This window comes from Gambusia affinis, linkage group LG02 (assembly GCF_019740435.1).
Source record: "Gambusia affinis linkage group LG02, SWU_Gaff_1.0, whole genome shotgun sequence".
NCBI lineage: Eukaryota > Metazoa > Chordata > Actinopteri > Cyprinodontiformes > Poeciliidae > Gambusia > Gambusia affinis.
The window spans coordinates 915217-926258 of NC_057869.1; the positions used below are offsets into that span (position 1 = coordinate 915217).

Here is an 11042-nt window from a genome sequence, read left to right on the forward strand (position 1 = left end):
ATTGCTACCGGCTAGTCTGAAGGAGCTGAGTGGGGGAGGAGCTGCACCTCGGAGGCGGGGCTAGGTCCACCCAGGCATTTAGTAGCTGAACGGTTGCCATGGAGATTAAAATCAAAGCAACACAGCAGGTTTGTTTCTGATTAAATTTTATCACAAAAGATGGAAAGGTTTATTTTACAGGATACCGGCCCTTTAAATGACCAGGTTTCACTGCATCATGGAAAACGTGGAGAAAATAATCCTTCTGTTCTTTTCTTCCTGTTTTTCTCTCCTTCAGGCCTGTTCTCTGTGTCTGTAATGAAGTTTGAACTGAATTGAATCAATCAGTGAAGTTTTATTTTGTTTACTTTTTGTTTCAGGAAAACAAACTTCCACAGTCTGGAAAATCTGTGACGTTTGTTTTCTACATTTTATTTTTATTTTCTTACAGTCAGGCTGCGAGTTAGAGACTGTTGGTGTGATGCTGCCACCTACTGGGCAGCCAAGGTAAGATAAGCCCTCCTGTCTAATGGAGAAACTGGCGGCATGGTACTGTGGGCTCCGTTATAAAAAAAGAAAAAGGAAGCACCATCATTTACTGAACCGCTTCAGGAGGAAGAGGAGGAGTAGGAGGAAGATCCGTGACTCATTTTCTGAACCTCTTTTTGGATATTCTTAGATATTCTTAGCCATTTTCTGTCATTTTTAAACTAAACTTAAAAAATATCAAAAATACCATAAAACTTCAAAGAAATAAACAGATTTCATAAAAGCAGAAAAATGAATTTATTGAACATTAATCACTGAAACATTACAGAGGAAATCATCTGATCACAGATCAATAACTCAAACATGAATCACTTGTTTACTCAAAGCAACACGATCATTTATTTACAAACTGGTAGAAACAAAGAGACAATCTGCCTCCCGCCACTAGGGGCGCTGCTTCCCACCCGAGGGATGCGCAGAAACTGAATCAAAACCTGAAACTATGAGTTTATGACGGATTTCAGTCAAAACTCTGATAAATATGTTTCTCTTCTCTGAGATATTAATACATACATGATACAGTTTGTAAAGTTACACATCCAAAAACCAACAGCAATAATTTAGGTCATCAGAGGAAAAAATGGGGGGCTGCACAGTGGTGCAGTGGGTAGAGCTGTTGCCTTGCAGCAAGAAGGTCCTGGGTTCGATTCCCGGCCCGGGGTCTTTCTGCATGGAGTTTGCATGTTCTCCCTGTGCATGGTGGGTTCTCTCCGGGTTCTCCGGGTTCCTCCCACAGTCCAGAAACATGACTGTCAGGTTTGAGTGTGTGTGTGAAAGGTTGTTTGTCTTGTGTGTCTTGTGTGTCTCTGTGTTGCCCTGTGACAGACTGGTGACCTGTCCAGGTGACCCTGTGACCCCGCCTCTCGCCTGGAACGTAGCTGGAGAGGAACCAGCAACCCTCCTGAGCCCATTAGGGTGAACAGAAAATGGATGGATGGAGAAAAAATGGAAGTTTATTTCTTATTTTCACCATGTTGTTCAATACTTTATGAATGTTTCAGTTTCATGCTAATTATTTAGTTTTGAGCTAAATATTAAGTTCCAATGGCAACATTCAGATTAAAGCTAAAAGTTCAGTTTAGTTTCAAACTAAATGTAAATATTTAGCTTGTAAACTAAACATGTTGCTTGCTAAATAAATATAGGTGTCACAGTTTCAAAATAAATATTTAGTTAGAAAGCTAAGCGATCAGTTAGAAGTAAGCCTCAAACTAAATATTTAGTTTTAAACTGTAACTTTATGAATAAATTAAAATATGGTGAAATTATGACTTTGGAAAAAGATTCTCACTGTTTTGTTTCATGACAGATTAAAAAACCAAATTATTGCTGTTTGCCTTCAAACCCGAACTGAATCAAACTCATTTAGACAACATTGAGACCAAAAGCAGAAAAACATTCAGAGCAGGAAGAGGAGGAGGAGGAAGAGGATGAAGAGGAGGAAGAGGATGAAGAGTCTACTGGATGCCTCTGAACAGACACAAGGCGAAGCCCATGGCAAAGAGCTGCAGGGAGAAACAAACATGGAGTCAGAACTGAACAGAATTTCATTTACATAACTAGAAATATGAAAATATCTCCCATATAATCCATTTTATTGATGAGGAGCTGATGAAGCTGGAGATGTTACAGAAAAATGTTCAGTCTGTGTTTTATTCTGATAAATATGAAATTCATTTATTATTTTGCTGTTTCAGGAAACAAACCAGATAAATTAATCAGCTGCAGCGTCTATAAAATATTAATTACACTAGATTACTGGATGATGGAGGATTTTTAAATGTATTTATGTATAACTGTCAATTTTATAATTATCTTATTATTTTTACCAAACTTAATTTTAGTTTCTGTTTTATATTTTATCTATCTATCTATCTATCTATCTATCTATCTATCTATCTATCTATCTATCTATCTATCTATCTATCTATCTATCTATCTATCTATCTATCTATCTATCTATCTATCTATCTATCTATCTATCTATCTATCTATCTATCTATCTATCTATCTATCTATCTATCTATCTATCTATCTATCTATCTATCTATCTATCTATCTATCTCTGTATTTTCAGCAGCTGTTTGTGTCCAGATGTTTGAAGGAAACATAAAACTGTGAGTTACTTCGATGGTCAGCACGCCGATGGTCAGCGCTCCTGCAGCGTAGATGTACGTCTCAAAGTATTCCACCAAGGCCGAGTAGCAGCCCTGCAGACCGGACACACAGAGCCTTAAAGGGCCGGTACCATCTGTTCCACAGCCACATTTTATCATTTTACAGCACAACCAGTAACTATGTCCTTCCAAACATGACATAAAGCAGATTTGCTTCCTGATTTAACTCCTTAAAATTGGGCCTCTGTCTCTTTAAGAAGCTCCTGCTCTTCCTGAAGCTCCGCCTCCAGGAAGTCATCCCAACATGGCTCCTCTATTAACCCTTTAATGTTTTTACCAGCAGCAGCTCCTATAATGAGCTCAGCAGCTGTGTGCTAATTGCTACCGGCTAGTCTGAAGGAGCTGAGTGGGGGAGGAGCTGCACCTCGGAGGCGGGGCTAGGTCCACCCAGGCGTTTAGTAGCTGAACGGTTGCCATGGAGATTGAAGGATTTACAAAAGGATTTAGTTTGCTTCGATGATGAAACTTTATAACATGACGGAAAGATCGTCACCGGCCCTTTAAATCGCTCCCACTTTAAACCTGCGGCACCACAGTTCTTCCTCAGACCTTGCTGTGCCGGAACGCCACGCCGCCGCTGACGCACTGCTCTACGCCGCCTTCGCTCAGGTGGCCGTCACCCTGGCAACAGGCCTCAGGAAGCAGCTGGTTGGGGTGGAGCAGCCGGAACAGGCTCTGCTGGAAGTCATCGGGGCCGCTGGCGCCGCAGCAGTCCAGCTGGAGGAAGGAGAAGAAGAAGGAGATGAAGACAGCTGCCGGCGGGGCTGCTGGGCGGCAGGGTGGTGGGGCGGCGGGGGGCGACTCACCGTGGTCATGATGACGTTCCAGGTGGACGTAAAGACGTCGCTGTTGTTCTGGCCCTGGTAGTGGCGTTTCAGTTCCCGGCTGAAGTATTCTCTGGTTAACTGGGCCGAACACACACAGAACCGGGTCAGAACCAGACCAGACCCTCACTACACGTCTACAATCGGTTCCAGTTTACAGAAAAACCAACACAGAGGTAAAAAAGTACTTCAACAAACAGCCGGACACTAAAACCAGTCTAAACCAGTCAAACAGAACTAATCCAGTTTTCAGACCCGGTTTGAGACTCAGTGGTTCTACTCCAATCCAGAATCAGAACTCACGTTCTCCCTAAAGAGGAAGGCCAAGATGGCCGCCGCCAGCTCCCCCAGGAAGATGAAGAGGATGAGCATGAAGAACTGAGAAGACAAGACGGAACGGTCAGTAGAACCAGTCCAATAGAACCAGTCCTGTGGAACCGGGTCCAGTAGGACTTCCTGTCTCACCAGCAGCAGCAGACAGCGGTTCTCTCGGACGGCGCCGCAGCATCCCAGGAAGCCCAGCAGGAACAGCAGCGCGCCCAGAACCAGAACCACGGAGACGCCGGTGACCAGCAGGGGGCTCACCGCCACGGCCTCCCTGAAGCCCAGCGGGTCGACCGACACCCAGACGCCCACGGCCAGCAGGATGGAGCCGCCCAGCTGCAACAACAGGCGGGGGAGGGGAGAGGTCAGAACCGCTTCAGTCAAAAATATATTATTAATAGAAAATGAACACACCAAGTCATAAAAATTTAATAAATATTTAAAAAATATTTTAATAGGCAGCTTATTTAGTCAATCACTGTTATTTAGTTATTGATTTATTCATTAATGAACTTAATAATCATAATCTTTAATGAACTTTTTCGTTCAAGTCTGGATTTATTTCCTGTTCTATTGAAACGTGGGGCGGAGCTAAATGTGGGCGGGGCTATTTGGGGCGGGGCTTAAGCTCTGAATGGTGAGAAATAAAATCTGAACTCACGAAGATGAAGAAGTTGAAGACGAACATGAGATATTTGATGCAGCTCAGGCAGTCGCCCTCCATGGCCGCAAGCTCTTCCTGTTTGGACCCAACAGAACCACAGTCAGACCGGAACCAAAACCAGAACCAGAAGCAGTACGAGAACAAGAACCAGAACCAGGACCAGAACTAGAATCGGTTCTTGCTCTGGTTCTGGTTCTGGTCCCAGTTCTTGTTCTTCTGCTGAATTCTGAAGTTGATTATGTAAAAGTGGTAAAACCCTCTGAAAACCTTCGGGTTTGGTTCCACATGTGGAACAGGAACAGGTCGGATGTTTTGGGTTAAAATTTCAGAACCGGGTCGTTTTGATGTGTGGATTTAACTGAACCAGACAGGATGATACAGGCCTGCCGCACTGTTCAGGTTTCATCTGGGAAAACTATTTTCTCCACTGTGGAACAGAATGACAAGTGGAATAATTTTCCATTTTTATCTCTGAGTAAAGTCCATCCGGACCAGAACCAGAACCTGGGCTGCTTCTGGACCTGAAGCCGTGAAGTTCTGCTGAGGCTCGGCGCTGAGACGGGGACAGACTGTCCCTGCTGGACGTGTTGGTGTGAAGGGACCAGCTGGTGTTTACCGGACTGCAGCTGCCCGCAGAGCGCTGCTGCTTATCAGGCGCTGACATCATCGCTGACATCACCGCTGACATCATCGCAGCAACGCCAGACATCCAAACGCCAGAACAGAACCGATCGTCTTCCTGAAAGACCAGAGGCTGATTCATGGTCAGCAGGGGTCAGAGGTCAGCGGGGTCAGGGTTTGGGTGGAGGTTAGGGGTCAATGGGAGCCATGGGGTCAGCGGAGGTCAGAGGTCAGCGGAGGTCCGGGGCTAGTACAGGTACTGATTTCCAATAGATCACCGGCTCGAATCAGAACCAAATCGGGTCAGAATGAAAAAAAATATGAATTATTAGTTAAAACACATGAAAGATCTAAAAAAAGAGGCAAAAATGAATTCATATGAATGAAGATTTTAAAAATCTACTAAAAATTCAAACCTAGACAAAAAAAAAAAAAATAAAGTTGGGGCGTGTTCCGGTGGCGTAGAGGTTAGCGCGCCCCACGCCTGGAGGCCCCCAGTCCTCAACGCGGCCGTCACAGGCTCGATTCCCGGACCCGACGACATTTGCCGCATGTCTTCCCCCTTTCCTGTCAGCCTACTGTTGAATAAGAGACACTAGAGCCACAAAAAGACCCCCTGGTGGGGAAAAAATTTTAAAAATAAAGTCAAGAAAAGAAAAATTAAATAATAGAATTTGAGCTTCAGCAGGATTTTCTGTCACATTCTGGGTCAGAATGTCCCGGGTTGTGAATTCTGCAGGTTTCTGACCCAAACCTTTTTAGAGGCTTCACAGGTGAGTAGGGGCGGAGTCAAGGTGACAGGAAGTGACAGGAAGTGACGCATTTACACTATCTGTACCTGTTAAACTTCCTGATGATGAGACGAATTCAACCAGCTTCATATGAGCCGCTGAGAGGAGAGAGAGGGAAGCATCAGGTCGAGTCCTTTCCTTTCTCTCCAACTATCACAAACAAAAACTTGAACTAGACCACTGAGGTTTTCAACAACCAAACACTCTGAGCAACCTGTTCCCCTCCTGGCCTGTGGGGGCGCTGCACCAACAACCACTGAAGGAAACCACACAAAAACCTCTGAAGACGCTGAGAGCAACTTCCTTCTTCACCAGATGGAAACAAGATGGAGGCGTCAGATTTTAGTGTTGGAGGATTTCTCTTTAGTCTTTGGCTGAAGACCAGGAGACATTTCTGCTGCTAGCGCTAGGCTAGCATGTTAGCTTTGGTTGGATTTACCCAGAATGCCCTGTGCTGTAGTTCACTTCCTGCTTTTGGAGCGGTCTCTGGTCCACTTGGTGTTCACATTCAAACTGAACCAGAGTTCACTTCAACCGAACCCAGACGGAGGTTTGGAGGACCAGAGGTCAGAGGTCGGTTAGCATTCACACCAACTGAACTGGAGTCGGGTTGAAGTGGACTGAACTGGGCTGGTGGGAATGTAAACAATGTCAGACCTGAGATCAGTGGAGAACCTGTGGGCTGAGCTGAGTGGAACCAAAACTCTGGACCGGAACAGGAGTCCGGATTGGACCGGAACCGGAACAGGAGTCATGCTGCACTTGGGGAACATCTGGACCTGCAGCTCTTCTCTCCAACTGAGAACTTTTCAGTCTCTTTGTGGCAAAGCAGAGGTGAGTCGAAATGCGGAGCTTCAAAGTGTGGGCGTTTCCATGGCAACGGCCAGGATGCTGCAGCAGGACGCTCGGCCGTGGGAAACGCCGACTCACTGTGTGACTCACTGCGCTCTTGTTTTCTGATCGTTTGTCAGAAGAAAGCAGAAGGAGCGAAGAGTGACTCACCATGACAGCGAGGAGCCGCAGATTCTCTGGTTCTGACCCACTTCACAAACCTCACAGCACCGGCGGGTCAGGAACCCGGGCTGAGTCAGAACCACGCAGCAACACAAAGCAACAAGCAGCAACACAAAGCAACAAGCAGCAACAAACAGCAACAAGCAGCAACAAACAGCAACAAGCAACAACAAGCAGCAACAAACAGCAACAAACAGCAACAAGCAACAACAAACAGCAACAAGCAGCAACAAGCAGCAACAAGCAACACAAAGCAACAACAAACAGCAACAAGCAACAACAAACAGCAACAAGCAACAACAAACAGCAACAAACAGCAATAAGCAACAACAAACAGCAACAAGCAACAACAAACAGCAACAAACAGCAACTAGCAGCAACAAGCAACAAACAGCAACAAACAGCAACAAGCAACAAACAGCAACAAACAGCAACAAGCAGCAACAAGCAGCAACAAACAGCAACAAGCAACAACAAACAGCAACAAACAGCAACAAGCAGCAACAAGCAGCAACAAACAGCAACAAGCAACAACAAACAGCAACAAACAGCAACAAGCAACAACAAACAGCAACAAGCAACAACAAACAGCAACAAGCAACAACAAACAGCAACAAACAGCAACAAGCAACAACAAACAGCAACAAGCAACAACAAACAGCAACAAACAGCAACAAGCAACAAACAGCAACACAAAGCAACAAGCAGCAACAAGCAGCAACAAACAGCAACAAGCAACAACAAACAGCAACAAACAGCAACAAGCAACAACAAACAGCAACAAGCAACAACAAACAGCAACAAACAGCAACAAGCAACAAACAGCAACAAGCAGCAACAAACAGGAACAAGCAACAAACAGCAACAAGCAGCAAACAGCAACAAACAGCAACAAGCAGCAACAAGCAACACAAAGCAACAACAAACAGCAACAAGCAACAACAAACAGCAACAAGCAACAACAAACAGCAACTAGCAGCAACAAGCAACAAACAGCAACAAACAGCAACAAGCAACAAACAGCAACAAGCAGCAACAAACAGCAACAAGCAGCAACAAGCAACACAAAGCAACAACAAACAGCAACAAACAGCAACAAACAGCAACAAGCAGCAACAAGCAACACAAAGCAACAACAAACAGCAACAAACAGCAACAAACAGCAACAAACAGCAACAAACAGCAACAAGTGTATTTTACATCCATTATTTTGGCATAATTTTTTAGCCAGATGGTAAATGTTTGGCCCTCATGGCTCTCCATAAATAACACACAGAAAACGGCTAATTGAGCTGCAAATGCATGAATGACAAACTCCAACTCACTAAAGACAAAAGCAAATGAAAACGTTGCCATCACCAGAAGATAAAATGTTGCAAAAACAGGAAGTTTAAAACGCTGCAACAGAGGAAGTCCTCCAGGCCACCAGGGGGCGCCCAGACCCTCACTGAAGACGGGACGTCCAGGAGAAGGGCGTTACGCTTCATGTTTTACTGAAGGACGTTTTTTCAGCTCTGATGTGTTTAAAGACCATGGGAGAAAATAAAATCTTCACCTGCTGACCTCTGGTTCAACAAAAACCCAGTTTAAAAATTCTAATTGTTCCTTTAAATGGAACCGATTCGACCCAAATAGGAACCAGAACCAGACAGCAGAAACCCCAGAGATACAGACGAATTATTGATTATAAATGATTGATTTCAAAACGTAAACTCAAGCAAATGAAGTGATGGGAACAGCAGACGAGAGGAAGAGGAGGAAGAGGAGGAAGGTCGTTATCTGCTGATTAAATGAACATGACCCGGATCCTCCGACCCGCAGAGGGCTCCCTCTGGTTCTAACCCGATTACAGTTACTCTAACTCAGTTACACAGCAGATGATGGGAGGCATCTCCAGGAACATTGGTGACCTTTGCCCTCTTCAAGTTAGAGCAGAGAATCTGATCTGAGATCTGATTCATTCAGAACCAACCGACAGCCGGACACCGACTGTTCTGCTCTGATTCAGGTACAGAATGTTCTCTGCTACAGTAATCAGATTACATCAGAAACTAATCTTGAGATGATGAATTCTCCATCATGTTTAAGTCATTTGGGTCGGATCGGACCGACTGGTTCCGACCTGCGATCCGAACTGAAAACATTTAAATGCTTTAAAACTGGAAAGTCCCACTTTTCCTTCTTTGTAAACGCACCATCATGAGCTTCAAGCTGCGGCTCCAGGGCCCTGTGTGGCCCCTGGACTCACGTTTTGTGGCCCCAGACTGAAAGTCAAGAAGGATAGAAATTTGATTTAAACGAAGACATTTTAATTTGAATTTTGGTGAAATTAAAATGTTGTTATTGTCATTTTCTCCTGCCAGATTCACGTCTCACTTACGACTTAAAATGCACAAATTTCTGCAACCAAATCTGCTTTCATTCATTTGTGAAACTTTTTTGCTTTTATTTTTCACTTTAACTCATTGAACTTATATAAAAACCGGAAGTGTTTTCACAGAGAGAGACCTAAATTATGCTTTTATTTCTCAAGATTAACCAAATCTTTTTTTGTTTTCAATTGAAACCTAAAAAGTTAAAAACCTTTTAGTAAAGCAAACCTGCAAAACTTCCTTAAAGGTTTGGATCTACAATAATTTATACATTTCTGTCTGGTAAAACCCACGGTGGCTTCAAGCATTTTTCTGGCCTGTAACCTTTTTGTTGACTGTTTTTACTGACAGAAGCTGCTGATCTGAACTGAACTTCACTGATTCAAACCATCTAAAAAATCTGAATCACATCTAAAATATTTTTCTGTTTATTTTTGTTGATTCTGGATCATATAAAGTGAAAACCCAACATCCAGTCCAGTTTGCTCCGGGTTCTGGTGGGTTCCTGGACTCGGCTCCTGGTTTGGCTCTTTTTGCTTTAAAGGTCCAGAACCTTCAGGCCGTCTGGGTCGTTGGTTCTGGAGATTCTGGATTTAGTTTTTATTTATTCAACTGTTTCCATCCTAAATAATTTCTACATGAGCCACTGATGTTTAAAATAGAGTTTTGCCAACTCTATTTTAATTCTGCTAATTTACCCAAAAAAATAAAATAAAATAAAATCCTAAACTGATCAGATAAAAAAGCTCTAAATCAGTTTGTACCACTGCAAAGTTTCTGCAGTGTCTTAAAGCAACAATCAGGAAAACAAAATATTTATTCTTCATTTATTCATTGACTGTAAAAAACTGAATTTAATGAACCATTAAAGTTAAACTCAGTTCAACATAAATAACTTTCTTCACTATTTGAATCTCTAAGAGCTAAAATAAGATTAATATTCATTTATTCCTCAACACGACTCCTGCTGATAAAGATAATGAACCGAACTCACCGGGTTTCTGGATCCGAACCGGATTTTTACGAGTTCTTCAAACGAACTCGAGTGTTTCCGAGAAAAGCCGAGCGACCAGGTGAACAGTCCGGCAGCAGCCGCTCCGCTGCGGGCTCGCGGTGCTCGATCCGCGGTGAGTGGCGACAACGCGCCGCTGAACGAACCGGCAAGAAACCAGAGCCGCTTCCGGTTGGCTCTTCAGAATAAAAGCACCACGGCTGTTTTTCTCCAGCTTCCTGTAGGGCTGGTAAATATGGGGAGGCGTTTTATTCAAATGAATTCAATACATAAATCCATCAAATAAATAAATATCTGCGTATCAGCTCCACAAATGATGAAACAAAAGAAAAATAAATGTTAAAAAAACATTAACGATGAGCTTATTAAGTCAATTTCATCAATTGTGATTTTATTTCAAGATTATTTGTCGCATTTCATGATGTATTCATTTCAAAATGTTTTTAATTTTATGTTAACTTTTATTTTGTAAAGCTATTTAGAAAACTCCACATCATTTAAATAGAACATGGAATAAAAAATCTGATATCAAAACGGATTTTTTTTTAAAAAAAGTCAGCAGAAATAAGTGTCAGAATAAAACATGAAGTAGTATTTACTCAAATAAAAGAAAAAAAAAACCCCAGCTAATTGTGAAATAATGGAACAAAGAGCATTTTGTCATCCAGTTAGAAAATATTAAAAAGCTATATTTTATTTTATGCAGACATTTATT

At 43.0% G+C, this 11042-nt stretch overlaps 1 protein-coding gene across 1 annotated transcript; it reads right to left on the reverse strand.

Moving 5' to 3' along the window:
* Positions 1-741: 741 nt before the first annotated feature.
* LOC122823798 (tetraspanin-18-like) lies at positions 742-10600 on the reverse strand. The gene is made up of 8 exons (XM_044103803.1): positions 10310-10600; positions 4515-4592; positions 3995-4189; positions 3833-3907; positions 3512-3610; positions 3255-3422; positions 2655-2738; positions 742-2033 (listed from the first exon to the last, which is right to left on the reverse strand). Exons 2-8 carry the CDS (start codon positions 4575-4577, stop codon positions 1986-1988), a joined length of 732 nt encoding a protein of 243 aa, XP_043959738.1. The 5' UTR covers positions 4578-4592; positions 10310-10600; the 3' UTR covers positions 742-1985.
* Between the last annotated feature and the right edge of the window lie 442 nt (positions 10601-11042).

Coding starts and splice junctions, on each gene's coding strand:
- LOC122823798 (XM_044103803.1), bottom strand. CDS start 4,577: ATGGAGGGCGACTGCCTGAGCTGCATCAAATATCTCATGTTCGTCTTC. Junction 3,908..3,994: donor ACCGCTGTCTGCTGCTGCTG/GTGAGACAGGAA, acceptor TTGTCTTCTCAG/TTCTTCATGCTCATCCTCTT. Junction 2,739..3,254: donor TGGCGTTCCGGCACAGCAAG/GTCTGAGGAAGA, acceptor TCCGGTCTGCAG/GGCTGCTACTCGGCCTTGGT.